General features: G+C 40.7%; 1 protein-coding gene across 2 annotated transcripts in view; it reads left to right on the forward strand.

Annotated features, from left to right (window-relative positions):
* Positions 1-15,824, forward strand: part of PDGFRA (platelet derived growth factor receptor alpha) — a 36,161-nt gene extending 20,337 nt beyond the window's left edge. For both annotated transcript variants that reach the window (XM_062575557.1, XM_062575556.1), the window contains 11 exons: positions 1,986-2,090; positions 3,488-3,598; positions 3,877-4,030; positions 5,185-5,351; positions 6,543-6,658; positions 7,233-7,355; positions 7,970-8,081; positions 10,241-10,340; positions 10,470-10,575; positions 11,331-11,566; positions 12,412-15,824. In XM_062575557.1, the coding sequence (XP_062431541.1) occupies positions 1,986-2,090; positions 3,488-3,598; positions 3,877-4,030; positions 5,185-5,351; positions 6,543-6,658; positions 7,233-7,355; positions 7,970-8,081; positions 10,241-10,340; positions 10,470-10,575; positions 11,331-11,566; positions 12,412-12,559 (1,478 nt within the window). In that variant the 3' untranslated portion in view covers positions 12,560-15,824. The remainder of the gene's footprint in view (positions 1-1,985; positions 2,091-3,487; positions 3,599-3,876; positions 4,031-5,184; positions 5,352-6,542; positions 6,659-7,232; positions 7,356-7,969; positions 8,082-10,240; positions 10,341-10,469; positions 10,576-11,330; positions 11,567-12,411) is intronic.
* Positions 15,825-17,416: the final 1,592 nt, after the last annotated feature.

Below are 17,416 nucleotides of genomic sequence, written 5' to 3' on the forward strand. Positions count from 1 at the left end.
TGGATGGATATAGAGACACAACAGAAAATAACCCCCATATGATTCCTCCACTAGTTTAAGGAGCCTGGTGTAACTGGTCTCTGGGCAGTCCCTCTGTTACAGAGAAGTAGCACTGTTCTCTGATAGGCAGGTAAGGGTGGAAAATACTCCTTTATATTAAGAAAAGTAAAACTTAGTATACTTTTGGGCTACAGTCAAGGCCTCCACATCACAAACACAAAGAAGCTTGTTGCATTACAGATGCATCTAACCCTGGCGCAGTCAGCTCCCACCTGGCTCCGAATTTCAAGTGTAAAGCATGTGGGGCCGGGCCTAATGTATAGAGAGGGGTGAAAAGGGGAAATAACAGTAATAGCTGCCTGCCACTCAGGAAGTGCTCTCACTGTCTCCACATGCTCCCAGACGTGGCGGAGGTGCTGGGGAGGGAGATGCACATCTCATGCTCGATTGGCAATATGGACTGAGGAGGAATTGGCTTGTGAAGACAAGAAGATCAAGGAGCCTCAGCAAATGCCATCACTTTCTGGAGGGCTGCATCCTGCCATGTGGCTCCCAGATCTTCGCTCTGAAAAATTTCAGGGGCCAAATTTCAGACTCAGGTTGTTTGAATTAGTTTGAAATTTAGTGGGAAGCTTTCTCACATCCTGACTGGGAAGAGTAACCTTTGGAGCACAGGAATCTTGAAAACAAATTGCATTTTTTTTGTGTGCATGACAAACTACACTATCATAACCTTGGAGAGTCTCTTTAGTGGTAACACAGCTAAACATGCTTTAACCATTTCTTGTGTCTGTTAATGATGCAAATCTTTTCTTGGCTGAAAACACCCTGCTGAAAGCATGTATATGATAAAAGTGTAGACTGTAGCTTGAGGATAACCGAAACACATGGTATTGCATGTCAGATAACACCTTCAAAAGTGTAGGAGATAGCCAGTTCAAATTGCATGCAAATGTCAAAGACAAAATGTTGTATTTCTCTATAGTAAGAAACACCACTTACTCTCCCTGTGCTGGATGTTCAAAAAACAACATAAAATAAACCAGCACGCTCATCAGGAATATGATAATGTCCTGGCATCTGGAGTTTATATACAAGTTTATTCACTGAATAAACATTTCCATAATGAACTTGCTTTTCAATATGGAACCTATGAAATATAGTATTTTGGAGTATGTTTGTGCAGTTCATATTTCTCTAAAATCTGGCTCAATCTGTACACAGTTATTTTGCATGCTGTATCCATAACGGAAGGCAGGATATGATAATCCAAAATTTTTGTCTAAATTGATTGTGGAAAGAGTAAAGTGTGTATAAACACTGGCTGTTTTATTATAGCACTTGGAAATTTGCAATAAAATTTATTCAAGCATATGAAACACACTTGTACATTAAACTTCAGAGGAGTTTCTCCTCATATGTGATCAATATGTATTTCAACTTCTTTCAGATCACTGATGGTCCTGGTTTTATATTCCCAAATATGCTGCTGATTCTCTTTAGTCTATCCGACTGCTAGATGTATCCAACATTGGATAACACCACAGCTAAGGGGTCCAATTCAGATCTTAAGTAAAGGGCACAGCTGAAACTAGGCACAACTAGTTGGATATTGACTGAGACAGAAGAGTCAAATTAAACACAATAAAATCAATGTTTAGAAAGGGTAACATAAGGGAGTTAAGGCAGAGCGGGAGACAAAATTGTATGAAAGCAGTTGGTTCTCAAAGCTCCTTCCTACAGGCTCCCACGGCAGATGTGCTCCTGATGTTTGCTTGTTTGATTTTGTTCAGAAGTTGCATTTAATGGCAGCATTTGTTTAAAATATATTTGCTTTTTCTGCTTAACAACAACAGTAATTATAATAATACCTATGGTCTGGGTAAAGGAGTGTGCTCATTCCACGGGGGAAGAGGAATGGAAGCAGGAAACGAGGCAAATTGCTGTTAATCTCTGGAATAAAAAACAGTCTCTGTTGTGTTCAGGTCGAATTCTTGGTTCTGGTGCCTTTGGAAAAGTTGTTGAAGGGACTGCATATGGGCTGAGTCGCTCCCAACCAGTGATGAAAGTAGCTGTGAAAATGCTGAAACGTAAGTTACCATCCTTCCATTTCCCAAGCTGAATAGAGCATGTTTCCACAAGGTTATTTAAGCATTGCTTGTGTATACATCGTTTCTCCTTATCTGAAGTTGAAAATAACCTACAGAATGACTTGAATTTGAAATTATATCTTAGATTTCTTCAAGACATTTGCAGTTTTTTCAGGCAGTGTCCAGCCTTCTGAGAATATCAGAGGTTTGATTTTAGTTGTATGGGCTGTAACACTCATGATAACACTCATCAAGTTCAGAAAAAGATAAAATAATCATGAATATTTCTGATATCAAATTAAAACAGTATAGCAAACCAGAAATAGTCAGGTCTCATAGGATACTCTTCAGCCCACTGAAGATTATCCAGTTGATCACAGCTAAGAATTTGCTGTAGCAACTCTGGAGGGAATGTGAAATGAATATCAGCCACATCAAATGAGTGTCAAGCATAGGGAAATATTACATGATGAGATGTAGATGATAAAAGTAATGCCATAAATAATTCTGGGCTTTTCTCAAGTCAATTCTGTATTGTGAGGACGGCAGTATGGGTCTTGTACACATAAGTTGCTACAAATAGAGGCCATGCCAGGTATTGTCAAAAGAATGGCACAGTTGGACAAAAATGTCTTTCTGTCACTTTGTGGTCCTCTGATCTTTGAATGTCCAGCTTGCAGTTAGTCTTGCAGCATGAAATCGAGCAGTCCACAGAACAGCGCTACTTTATTTCATCTGCTAGGAGTCATTTCAGCAATCAGGTGTCACCAGGGAGTATTAACACTTCGCTGTGGTCGTTTTCCCCAAGCAGCCTTCCTTTGCTCAGGGGTGGGTTGCCTTACAGTGCACCTACACTGTCAAGCCAGTTGCTCTTGGTGCTATACTACGACCATACAAATCACATAGAGTACAAGTTGGTTTGCACCCAAGGTGTGGTCTTAAGTGGGCACAAATTAGATATTCTCTGACAAAGTCCAGACACTACCTGCAATAAGGACAGGAAACAGTTTGCAGCGCTTGGCCCAGGAACCACCATCAGAGGATGTGGAGATGAGCAGCTTGCAAAGTGCTTGGGAATCCACTGACTCGGGAGGATTGGAGGATGGAAAACATCCTCCCTCTGGCTGGCACCTGAGGTGCCCACTGGAAAGGGGCAAACGGACTGGGGCAGCTACTGAGCTGAGTCAAACAAGACCCTTGTCAGTGATTCGTGAGTCCTTTCCAAGTCTTATGGAATTTCCTTATCAAGTAAAAGACAAAATCTTCTTCAAGAGAGCACGGCATAGATGTTCTAATTAGGCAAGTGATACGTCTAAAGATTACTTAGCCGAATAGAGATTGTTTCTGTAAAAAAAAGTGAACGTTGTCTCTGAGTGGCTGGTGTGTTCTTTCAACAGCTACAGCTAGATCTAGTGAAAAACAGGCGCTCATGTCCGAATTGAAGATAATGACACATCTTGGGCCCCACCTGAATATTGTGAATTTGCTTGGAGCCTGTACAAAATCAGGTGGGTTTGGCTAACACAAAATGGAGATTTACTGTGGAGCCACTGCTCACTGTTTAGCAATCACACAAATGTCAGGCAAAGCATTTTTAAAATGTATATAAACAAAAGGTTTTACAAATCTACTTGCTATTTGGTAGCAGTTAAAATCATAACTGTAACTATTGCAGTCGTAACAGTAAATGGATATGTTACTAGCTCCTGATAATCTGTATATTTTATATATTATCTTTGGATTTCTTTTTAACTTATCTATGTGTTATTTTGCCTTATTTCATTAGGTCCTATTTACATCATCACTGAATACTGCTTTTATGGTGATTTGGTGAACTATTTGCATAAGAACAGGGACAATTTCCTGAGCCGACACCCAGAGAAGCCAAAGAAGGATTTGGACATCTTTGGGATGAACCCAGCTGATGAAAGCACAAGAAGGTAGGAAACTGGACAAAAAATTCTATGTCCTGCAATTTAAGGGCATGTCACCTTTATTACTTTCCTCTTATTCCTTGTGCTACAGCCGTCAACAGTGATTCTCACTGGATTTTCATTTATCAAGTTTCATAGGTCTGGGAAGGTTTCAGCTCTTTTCACTCACTCTTCGTGACATAGGTCCCAGATCCAGTCTCTCCTCTCTTTCCCACGTGCAGGGACACCCTGTGGCCCCAGGAGCCCTGTGTCACCAGCTGCTCAGCAGCCTTCCCTCCAGTCTCTGGTAAACACATATGCTACTGGGAGCACACAGACTTCTCAGACTTTCCAAACAAATTCCTCTCTGTTCAAAGCAGCATAAGAGATACATGGATCAGGAGAAAATAATACAAAACTTGTGTGTTCTTCAGCCTCACATTTCTAGTTTGAAAGCATAGTCCAGTGTTCCTCTCTTCTGTCTAAATGTCCTTCTGCCTCTACCTATCCACCTGAATTTTAAAAGTAATCACTTCTAGCTGTTCTCCTTGTTTCCTGGTCTGGGGAATTTCCATTCTTCAAAACTTCTTCCTTTCAAGCACCCTGATGCTCTAAGCTCATGTAATCTTCTTTACCTATTGATGGCTTAGCTAGACTAAACAGTTCTGTTACGGTTAATGTTCATCCTGTAGCTTTATCTAGATGATGCTAAAGAAGGCTTGTCATTACACATTCAGCAATAAAGCAGTCATAAAATTCAGAAGTTGTACAGAGATTCTTCAAAAAAATCACTCAGGCTAAGAGACCAGCTGCCTTGGTAGCTGACTACAGCAAGGACTGTTTGTCTGAACATGGGTTTGCTTAGCAGGGCTGGATCTGACGCAAGCTGAGTGAATAGCTTACTTATATCATTTGGAATACCTTGAAATAAATGTCCTAGGCAGTAATAGCTAAATTCAGGGGGATTTTTAGAAGCTAGACAGTATGTGTTTGCATATCTGGTTATTGACAGAAAGACATTGTTTAGACACTTGTACTTGACCATTGTGATACTTGGTAGCAGATATAATATGCGGTAATGTGTGTACGGTAATATACAGATACACTACCATACCTGTGGCAGGGAAGCCACCTGTGCAATCCTGGCCAATACATCTGTGCTTTTTTTCCCCCAATTTCAGTTATGTGATTTTATCTTTTGAAAACACTGGAGAATACATGGATATGAAACAAGCTGATACAACTCAGTATGTGCCGATGCTGGAAAGGAAGGAAGGCTCTAAATACTCGGATATCCAGAGATCTGTGTATGATCGCCCTGCTTCGTACAAGAAAAAATCTATGCCAGGTAACAGAACTGTCTGTTCTTCATTCATAAGTAATACCAATAATTCTTGCATAGAGCCATGTCTTATTTTTGCTGTCTCTGATATGGACTCAAACCATTGTGTGCTACAAAAACGAGAGTATAAAACTATATGAGTATAAACTGTAAGCTAAAAGCTTATACTCTTGGTTTTCATCACGCTCTGATGATAGGAGCACAAGCTCCTGCTGAAGCCGAAGCGGTAGAACTGTGTCTTTGCTTCTACACAGGAGTACAGAGTGGCTATATTATACAATACAGCTACAGACACAGTCTTTGGAGGCAGTGATTTTATTGCTGCCTTGTATTTTGCAACATTTTGAGCAATAATAATAATTTATATTGCTTTGTTTCCATTTACATTTCGTACTAACTAACACTTACCAAATGGAGAACACTCCCAAATACTTTCCTGGATTATGTAATGAAGATAATGAGTGCATCCTATTCCCTATCCCTTTTCTCAGAAATTAAATATGCTTTGCTTTAAAAATAGGCACAGTCACTTCTGGCTCTAGGTCTCAGGAACTGAAGCATATCCAGATCCAGATTTACATGGCAGACTGATGTACTCATATTCTGCCCTGGGACAGTAGGGGTAAATGAATCACTGAATTTTGAGTGCTTTTGCTGACATATTTCATAAAAAAATAAGAATCACTGCCATAGAATTCCTGACCCCTTTTTGCTGGTATTGGATTAGTCCCAGTGAATACTTGCTGGGAAACATAACAGTGTTCAGCAAAAGTAAATGGATAAAAATGTACATGCATACACAAAAATCTTATGAAATTACCACCTCTAAATAAATGTTTTTGAACCATATGCTGAACACTATAAACAACCCATGTGATATTTTAGTGGACCTTTTAATCTTCATCTTTTCCCACAGTTCTCTGGGGAAAAAAAAAAAAAAAAAAGAAGAAGAAGAAGAAGCTATGGACAGAATAAAACCCCAAATCTATTTTTAATATTGGATTTTTTAAAATAATGCAATATTTGTCAGTGACTGATGCAGACATGAAAAGTGATTAGCTGTTATGAAAAGCCTGTTTTGATCACGCTTATCTGTTAAAGTCATCAGTTCAGAATCACGGTGGATAAAGGGAAATGGGTGCTGCTTTCACACTCTCTACTTTTGTAGCACAAACATTTTTCTCTCTTTTTCAACAGAATCAGAAGTCAAAAATCTCCTTTCGGATGACAGTTCAGAAGGCCTCAGCCTACTGGATTTGCTGAGCTTCACCTATCAGGTTGCACGGGGAATGGAATTCTTGGCCTCTAAAAATGTAAGTAAATAAAAAGTAAGTAAAATGTAAGTAAAAATGTAAGAAAGAGATCAAATGGCTTCACCTCCAACTATGCGTTTCAATTTAGATTTTGAAAACACAACAAAAAATAATAGTCTTTTGGGGTCCTAGATGACTCTCTCACTTCCCCAGAAACCAAGAACTCCATGGTTAGAAAAAAATCAAAGCATCGGTCCTCTTCTCCCATCACAGCCCATGACATTGATCAAGTCAGGGAGTCGGAGCTGGCGGATCTCAGCAGGTTCTGAGTGGAGGGTCTGTACGACCACAGGGCCAGCCTGGTCCGAAACAGAGCCGTGTCATTAGCACATGATGAGTAGTGGGGAAAGGATGGCACCATCACTTCTACCTTCTGCCCACCACAGTAGATCTGCACGAGCCCCCTCTGTTTCTGAGGACTCGTGCCTCCCTGCCCCTGCTAGCGGTGCACTCCAGGTGCCTGCGCAGTAGAAGGCCTTGTTAGGACTGTGCCCAGAAAGTCAACAAATCTGGAGGGGAAATGGACCTCATGGAATTAGCATGTCCTTGAATGACTTAATTTCTCTCCATACAGTGTGTACATCGTGACTTGGCAGCTCGTAATGTCCTTCTGGCTCAAGGAAAAATTGTGAAGATATGTGATTTTGGACTGGCTAGAGACATCATGCATGATTCCAACTATGTCTCCAAGGGCAGCGTATGTACTTCTTAATCTCCCGAGCTCTGTTTTACTCGAAATGAGAAGTGTTAGTTTTAAATGCTGTTTAATGCTCTCACCATTCGGTATTGGTTATAGTAATTGACAGTTGGGATGAAAACTCTCAGGAACAATTTTTCCCCACTCCATTAATTCACATAACTTTCCTACGCCTACTTGAAAGATGAAAAGCGGTTGGCCACACTTAGTACTTTACCGGCTTACATTTTAACTGGCAAGTTATGTGACTGGATAAATTATTAAGGAACTGTCACTGTGATATATAGAGTAATAACACATCAATCGATGATATAGCAGATCTAGATCAGCAGTGCCACCTTTTATATCATGTCCTCAACCAGCCTGGTCATTTGCTAGTAGTAAATGAATACAGTTATGTCTTAATTAATTTTTCTGGGGAGTGTATTGTAACATTGCTTATAATCCTGGATCCTCACTGTGTTATATGGAATTAAAAATAAATACTAGCAAGGCTAACCCATATTTTCTTATTAGGGAGATGTTAATTCTTGTTGTCAGTCAACCACTCTAACTGGAAACATTTCTTTAATGATTAATTTGTGAGATTTGGGGTTTATTTCTTTTCACTGCAGACTTTCCTTCCAGTAAAATGGATGGCACCTGAAAGCATTTTTGACAATCTATACACAACATTAAGTGATGTCTGGTCTTATGGCATTCTGCTGTGGGAAATATTTTCTCTTGGTATGTACTGTGTACATTTTCTTACATGCAATAATTAAACTTTTTCAGTTCAAGCTGTCCTGCATAAAGTATTTCAAATTCCACAGTGAAAATATATAAATGGAATTAATTATTAGTTATTCTTCTATATGACATTCTAGATCCCGATGCTAGGTATGAAATAAAAAGTCCATACTCTCCTGAAGTTCTCGTTTGAATTTTTTTGCAAGATAATTTTTTGTTAGAAAATCGAAAGTACTGAGTGAAAAATTTCTATGGAAAAGTATTGGTCTCTCCAGGTCAAGAAAGAATTTCTGGCTAAAATGGGAAAGAAGGTGTTTCCTCGATTAACCTACAGTTTGATGGCCAGGGGCCTCCTGTGTAACAGGGAGCCTTGGACCGCACCTGAGCCTAGTGGCTGTTCTGAAATGGTATCTTCATATACATTTCAGAAGATCTCGTTTTAGCCCCGTTACAAAATGAAAACAAATGCCATTCTTCCGGGACACCGATTCCTCATTCCCGGGGCAGCGCTGTTCACACGATTGGTTTATGGCAAAGTGTAGTGGCTACGACACTGCGTAGCAGTTACGATGTTTGGTTCCCATTTGGGATCAGCCTGATTAACTGGCCTCCCGGGCGGGCGGCTGGTCTGATTCATCGCGTGTGCGTCGCCTAGATTTACTGCGAGTAGAACCCATCACGCCTGGATGGTATCTCTAACTGGCCCGTGGCAACTCCAAGCCTGATGGTATTTTCTATAATAGGCTGTCATATAACTGCTTCTCAGAAAACAGCATTCACCTCATTATTTACAGTGTTGGTTACTGCAATCTCTGAGCACCGCAGGAGCCTGTAAACATCCTTCCCTCAGCATCCCAGGGAAGCACAGTGGTGCCATTGCAGAGATGGCGAGCTCAGGCACAGCTAAGTCTGTGCTTGCCTGTCCAGTTTATAAGGGAGAGTCCGAAGCTGTTTTAGGCGAAATCTTGCTTTTGAAAAGATTGACATCTCTGCAGTAAAGATTGCAGTGTGCGTGCTCCTCAGAAAGCTGCTCTTTCTTGTGAAAAAAGCGTATCTGCAGCTCAGTTGGTTCAGAACGTCAGTTTTGATATCTTGCTGTGACATTGACTTCTGTTTCAGTGAACCTTTTACCCATCAGCGACAACCAAGCCTGAGAGCTGTGATATCTGTGCACCCCAAATGATCACTTAGTGATGTTAGCTTAGGAGCTGAGTCGAAAATTCAAGTTTACCCTTGCACTTCATGTGCTAGCTGTGGTCTAAAACTAGTTGTCCAGTCAGAGCGGCTTCATTTAAGCACTGCAGTATGCATGTTATGCTGTGAGAGGACAGTTCTCCAAGAACCCACCAACAAGCCACATGAAAGCTGAGAGAGCTGCTGTGCATTGGTGATAGCTTGGGTGTTGAGCAGCTTTTCCCCAATGAGCCCAGCTATGGAGGAGTCCGTGGAGCAGCAGACTGTGGCTTTGGCTGGTCGTAATCAGTACAAATAAATTGCAGCAGATGCATCACACAGTGTACTTCATTTTTTCATTTTTACCAGCTTTAGCTCAGTTGCATTAATTTTGATGGCATGTTAAGCTATAATGTTAACATTTTTTGACATGAGCATCAAGACAACATTTGGCACACTCTTCATGGATAGTCATTCCCCTTCACCAGCAGAAGGGTGATGTTTCAGTTTTATAAGCAAGTTCCAATTTAGGGCCACTTGACATTACAAGTAACAGATTATAATGCTAGGAATCTTCAATTCTATGGAAAATACAGTTCCTATGCTTGTTAACTATTATTTCTACCATCAGTTCCTTGTTCTTGATACTTCACAAAACATAAAATGATCACTATCCAGAAGGGGTATTCCAGTCTTTGAACTTATCTTAAAACAGCTTTACAAAGCTGTCTCTCACCCTTCTACACTCACATATATCCTCAGCACTCTCCAAGACTTCTTAAAATTTACCTGAGTATCAAGCAGAAAACTGAATTGTGCACTTTTCCATGGTTCAACCTCTTTATATAGTTCAGCAAACACCCATTAGTAGGTATTGGTGGATTTGTGAACCTTCATTTTCAGTATCATGAGCAGTGGTTTATTACAAGGCTGCAAGTATTAATACAATATATAATAGTCTTTTTCTCATTTTTTGTCTGCAGGTGGCACACCTTATCCTGGCATGATGGTTGATTCTACTTTCTACAATAAGATAAAGAGTGGTTACCGAATGGCAAAACCAGATCATGCTACCAATGAAGTGTAAGTACGCATTTGGCTTTCAGTGCCCAGTCTGTCTCCAGAAAATTTCAGCTTTAGTTTCTGTTTGATTATGTGTTTTCCTCTCCCAACCAGTTAAAACCAGTTAATTGATCTCCATCTTATCTGCAGGTATGAGATCATGGTGAAGTGCTGGAACAGTGAACCAGAGAAAAGACCTTCTTTTTACCATTTGAGTGAAATTGTGGAGAGTTTGTTGCCTGGGGAGTATAAAAAGGTTTGCTCTTTGGAATTTCTGCTGTATTTTCTGCATACATTTTCAGAGGGGTTTGTAACTGTTGTTCTGACAGTCAGAGCCATGAGCATTGAACTGACACATCCTAAGCCACGTAAATTAAATGATTCAGACAGGAACACTACATGTTTGGGGAACGTGAAGCTAAGGTTATTGAGAGAAACAATTTTTCAGTATTAGCTGGGAAGCAGAACTCTTCATTTCTAACAAAACCCTATTGTGTTAATATTTCTACTGGAGAATAGGTTTTGTATATTTTAAGGGAATTTTCCAGGTACTGGAAGAATTCTAGAAAAAGGAATGCTTGGCCCTATTGTCTAATCTCCCCATCTCCCTTTGGACCTTAACACCATTTATTAGGAAGTTTTCTTCTCATATTTTTAATACTCATCTCTGGACAAGCTCTACCTGCTCCTCACGTAGGGTTTCCTTTCCCCAGCTGCCTTTACACCTTTCCCTCTCTCCCTACCCCTCTTCCATATCTACAGGTCTACTCTGTGCTGCCACACTCACCCCTGCATTTCCCAAAATCTACTTGTTCTCTCTCCCTTTGAATTTATAAATTGTTGCAGGCTCTAAATTATGTGCCCTGTGCTCATGCTCCTTGGGGCAACCATGCAGTACTTTTGGTCAAAGGGCAGAATATTTGCTAGGTTAGTGAATCACAGCTATTCAGCTGAAGAAAGGAGGCCTTAATGAATAGCATCTAATGAGAGGTTTGAAACTATTATTTTCAGAGCTATGAGAAGATTCATCTGGATTTCCTGAAAAGTGATCACCCAGCTGTCACACGCATGAGAGGGGATGGTGACAATGCTTACATTGGTGTCACCTACAAGAACGAAGATAAGTTAAAGGACAGGGAAAGTGGATTTGATGAGCAGAGACTGAGTGCTGACAGTGGATACATCATTCCCCTGCCTGACATTGACCCTGTTTCTGAAGATGAGCTTGGCAAAAGGAACAGGCACAGGTAGGTGGAGTCAGCAGCCCAAAGTCTTCATTCTGGGTCATATTAGACTATCTACATTCACAGTCTCTAGAATCTTACCACACAAATAGTTTCCTTGGCTCTGCTGGAACTAATTGTAAAGAAGATCCCACGTAAGCGTGGCTATGGTGTGCTCAATGAGAAATGCCTCGTGTGGACCTCTTTGGAATACTGGATGGGATGGGGATTGCTGGTAGGTGCTCCTGTGTGCCCCTGAGATTCTCTTGCTAACTTGGCCCGCTAACAGCAGCTGCTGATGGCTCTTTGGGCACGTTTTACAAGACATTTTCCTCCTACAGCTGAATGACTTGGACCTGGGTGTGAGGTCTCAAGGGCTTGATTTGTTCCATGTGAGACCAGCTCCAAAATTCACAATAAATTGTTTTTTAGTGACTGCACTGGCATTTTTTTCATTGATGGAAGGGTATCCAGGACCTTTTACTACTTCTGGGTTAAGATTTATGGCCTCTCTCTGTTACACCATCTTATTGTCATCTAAGTTCCCTGTATTTGCCTGACTGATCTACTATCACAGTAGTGTCATAGAGTAATATCCAGTTAATCTGTTATTTCTCTAATGAGTCTCTGGCAGAAATGGTATTGAGGAACATACAGTCTGCCCATCTGAATTCCAAGGTGGCTCATTATCCTTGAGATGCAGGATGTGCCATATCCTAATAAATGTGCAGTCCAAGTTACCTAAGAGTGCTCTGTGTGTGAGAAAGTGTGTGGGGAGTTGGTGTTCAGTTCTACTAGAAATTAGAGTATTATGCTTGCTTAGCTGCATTTGTTGTGTATGTTGGTGCTGAGAGGTTTGTGTCTTCCAGTTCCCAGACATCTGAAGAAAGTGCCATTGAAACTGGTTCCAGCAGCTCTACTTTTATCAAGAGAGAGGATGAGACCATTGAGGACATTGACATGATGGACGACATCGGGATTGACTCCTCAGACCTGGTAGAGGACAGCTTCCTGTAACCCCCCAGAAGCCACAAACACCTTCCAGCTCTGCACAAGGAGAAGCTTGCCATACAGTCTACAGACTTCTGCTCCACAGAGAAAACCACTTTATTGCGATGTAAAGGATGTGAAGACGGACTTTTACAGAAAAACTCCCAGTGATGGGCATGGGAATCAGCCTGACTACGAATGAAAGAGACATGTTGAAGATGGATTTTTTTTAGTGTTGCTTCTTGCAGTATTTCAGTAGCATCTCAGTGTTGTTTGCCATTTGAACTGGTAGAAGGACAAAGGAAAAGGCCACAAACAGACCAGTTGTGTGTTTCAAGGGCATTCATATGACTTTGATGGATGGAATTTCCACTGCAGCAATACTTCATCTTTGTAATTATGTAAATAACTGTCCACTCAAGGATCTTTTGAGGTGCACATTGAACATATACTATGGATTTTAGAAGAGATCGCTCATGAATTCTGTGTACTTCCTCCCTCAATCTCAGTGTCAGCTGCTGTTGAACTATCATGTGAATTGAAGAACATGCAAAAACCACTTTTGGACCAAAAAGGTCTAAAACCACAAGGGACTAACTGGTACTACAAAAATGTTACTTTTTACCATTAATGCAAGTAAAGGGGAATAATAATAATAATAATAACAATTAAAAAACGGTCTATAATAGGTGTTAGAAACCTAGTAAGTCTTTATTAACTATAGAAGATAGCTGTTTTCATAACAATACTACTACTACTGTTTTCAGTAACACTAAGTATATATTTTATAATTCATTGTCCTTCAGAAAAAGCACAGTTTCAAGAAACTTTATTAAGTAGGAGAAAAAGATTTATGACCTGAAAATTTTTATGAAACTATTGTTTTATCTGGCTGCACACAGCATAGTAAATGTCCTGGTTAGCTAAAACTACTTTCACATGGAGAAAGGTTTGTATCTTCCAATGTGCTAAGATTTAGTTTTTTATTATCAGCTGAGTAGCTTTTCTAATCAGATGTACTAAAAGATCACTGTCGTCTGATTTAGACAGGTTCTAAACATTTTAAATTTTTTAAAATGAAAATTTATGCCACATTTCCAAGGTGCTGGAGAATGGCAGTACATGATAAACTACCGGCAACATCCCATTATTAGTGCTTCATGGGTGCTCAAATGAAATCTTATCCTGGGATAAGCTGTGAATAATTGAGTTGATATTTGACCTGGTCATGGAACAAAGACATCTCTCCTAGCCTGGAACTCCAGATTAAACAAGCAGAAGTAATTCTGCAACAAATATACTTGTCCTAGTTATCAGGTTTAAACAGCATCAGAAAACTATTATCTTTGCAGACTGTAACTACAAACAGTAATTGCTTCCAGGTGTGTTTTTTGGAGGAAGGTGCATGAAAACAAATCCACTCTCAGTCTGCACTCGTTGTTTATTGTTTATCTCCACTTACACAAACAAAGTATTATGATTACTGCTATCACTGTAAAGTGTATTATCAACATATGATGCTTCAGAAGACTTACATATGAAAAAGGTACATTACCACAGTGGACCCCATCCTTTCTGGTGCTCAGCTTTCAGACTCGGCACTAATTCGGTGCAGTGAGTGCCTCATACAAAATGACTGGCATCTGGCATGACACACTTGATGCAAACACGATGCAAACTCACTCTTGTGTTGCAGCATTTTCCTGGGAAGTGTGAAGGACAGACCAGCAGTCGTGGAGAGAACATACTGGCTGGATCCTGAATAACAAATCTGAAATTCAACTTTAAATGGCCCAGGAAAAGCTGCACAACTCCTCTTGACTTCAGCTGTTGCTGGGAGTTGTTGATCAGATGAAAACAAATGTAATATTGTCAGTGTTACAGGCAAATAATTCTGGATCTGGACTTAAAAATGTCATCTGAGTAAGGCCATGTACAAATGTACTGCAAATGTGAAAATATGACTTGAAGCAAGGCACAGAGATTTTCAGCCCTGAGGATGGCTAACAGTCCGAACGAGCTATGAGCAATGGCACATCCTCCATTCCTTGCAGTTGACAGATCGAGTGTCTTTTTGGAAGCAGTGCTTTAGCAAAACACAGGGATAAACTGTGTCTGTATAGGGATAACTGTGAAATTTAAAGGCTCTTGATGTAGCCAGGACAGAAGATATGATGCTGCCCTTATGACTATGAAATACAAATTCGGAAAACACAAATGATCTATTAGATATCCCAGATATCTGAAAGGCCTCTTGAGACCACACATGCCTTAATTTGCATGTGTAATCAGTACAACTACACACTCAAATTAGGCAAGCGGATTCACCTGCATTTTTGCACATGGCCTCGTGTTCTTTATGGTTTGAAAATCAGGCCCAGCATGTTTAATTATATCAGGTACTGGAATATAAAGATATTTTCACTTGGTCTCCCCTTCCTCTCACTGGTTTCATCCCGAATCTCAAAACGTGTCTTGGCTCTAGACTCAAACTGGAGATGTGAACCAGAACTGGCTTACTTTCTGATCCCTGGTAATGATAGTTTTCCATCATGTCATGACTACCATGTAATGACCTGCATCCTTGCAGGGGTCTAGCTGAACCCAGCTCATTTCAGGCTCGGCATCAGAAAAACTAGCCTAGAAATTGGTAAGGAGAGGTAGAGGAAGAGAGGGGACTTACTAGAGTAGGAGAGGATAATTCATTTTGTTTTACAGTATTTTCAGTATTACAGACTTTTTCTTTTATGGCTTTATTTTTGAGAAGCCGCTGGAAGAGATATTCCCAATTCTTTCTCTAGAGTAATTGTATAGTGACAATCAGCATTAGCCTATGAAACACAGCTTGTGATTTGGAATGGCCAACCAATTCCTTACAGTGTGGTCTGCAACTTGTAAAAAATGGTCCTATTACACGATGAAGGACGTAAGATATGGTGATGTTATACATCAATATGTATATAAGTATTTTTATATAGACTTCTAGAATACTGCCAAACATTTATGACAGCTATATCACTGCCTTTTGTTTATATTTTTTTTTACTGTGATATATTCCACAGGCACGTTAACTGTTGCACTTTGAATGTCCAAAAGTTATATTTTAGAATAATAAAAAAGGAAGTATTTCCAAAATGGTGGCTGTTGTGAAATGTTTCAAGAAGGGCAAACTGGCCTGAGTGATGGTAGGCACAAAATGTATTACAAAATGCCCCTGTTGATATTTTGTCTTTAAAAAGCCCTGTAAATTAAGATCTCTATATTTCAATAAATGATATATAATTTAAGGATATGTGAGGGGTCTATACTCACTTATTGAAAGATGGTTATAAAGAATCAGTCTTGCTTGGGGGGGGTTGTAGATGTTTTTGGTTAATTGAGTGTTCTGCAAAGCTACCACACAGCAAGGGCAAGCAGGGCTCTGAGCCCTTCGAGGAGGTGAAAAAGTGCATATGAGCATACGACCCGGAAAGCGAGTGATGTCTGTGGGGAGCCGCGTTGCCCCTCAAAACTTGACTGTGGTGGTGTGCAGAACACAGGCAGCGCACGGGGCACTGAGCCGCCATACGGGACGGCAGCCCTTGGCGGTCGCCGCAGGGTGAGCGCTAGCAGGTCCACCACCTGCTTGACTGCACCCGCAGAGGCATGGGACGCTGTGTCCCATGTCCCTGCGTGCCTGGGTGGAAGCTGCCACAAGACAGGTATGTTCTCTGCCTCTTGTAGTGCAATATACTATCCAAAGACTGTTTAAAAAGGAATTTAAAGTGGCGAGCGAGGGTCTTCAGCCTAAAGCTCTTGATGAATACAGAAGATTAGATGACCATGTCTTTAAATGACCAAAGTTTATCTTTCCCTGGCTACAGCTGTAGGTTTTTTCCAACTTGGACTGAGTTCACCTTCTTTGTGAATCAAATTGGATTTTCTCTCATGATTCTTTGCTCCCACAGTAATTAATTTAACATAGCAGATATAATTGCATGCAAGTTTGAGAAGAATTGCAAGATATTTGCATGAAAATAGAATTAAACTTGCCAGATGCCCTTCCTACATTAAAGTCTGTCCCTACTTGCCAGTGGGAGCTAGTTAAGGCTCATTGCAGAAAGACATTGTGAAAAAACAGCTTAGCAATCTCCTGTTCTTGGAGTGGTCACATCTGATAAAACCATCTTTGAGACGAACTCTCTCTCTAATATCTCCCTCTCCTTCACTAGCTCTTTGCAAAGCAAAGCCTCTCCTCACTTTGAATAGGGTGGAGCAGCCTCAGCCTGTGCCTTAAATATGAGTTAAAGTAAGTTTCCTCTCCTTCACAAAAAGGACTCTTTATCCTATAATGTTGCATGGACATGTTACACTCCCTGTTGCCCTAGGGTTTCAGGAGAGAGTCACGGCAGTGCTCGTGTCCTTCTGTCCTCCTCAGCCCTGTGGCTGCTCCTCTGGAAGATCAGCGATTGTGTGAGACATGAGAACCAACAGAATTGTTACCACAGATACGCATGATAGACGATGGCGATACCAAAATCCCTCCCTGCACAAGGGCCACTGCCTTGGGTACGGAGTTCAGATTTGGTTCTCTGACTCACTTCTTTCCCTCTGCAGAACAGGCGTGTAATCATTGATGTGTAAGACACCACCGCACCCATGTATGTGTATGGGAAGTGTCACACTCTCTGGCCAAAGGGATGCATTTTGTGCAATAACCTGAACCCTCACTGCACTGAAAAACACAGCCCAGATGTCCCGCAGGAATCATGTGAGCCACAGCATGTGGGCATCACACTAGTGAGCCAACTGGGAGCCAATAAATGGAGCCATTTGCCAAAAATGAGCCTGTGACCTCAGCACAAAAAAGTAGTGGGGATGCAAAGAAGCTGTAAGGGAAGCATA

The sequence above is a fragment of the Rhea pennata genome, chromosome 4 (genome assembly GCF_028389875.1).
Source record: "Rhea pennata isolate bPtePen1 chromosome 4, bPtePen1.pri, whole genome shotgun sequence".
Classification (NCBI taxonomy): Eukaryota; Metazoa; Chordata; class Aves; order Rheiformes; family Rheidae; genus Rhea; species Rhea pennata.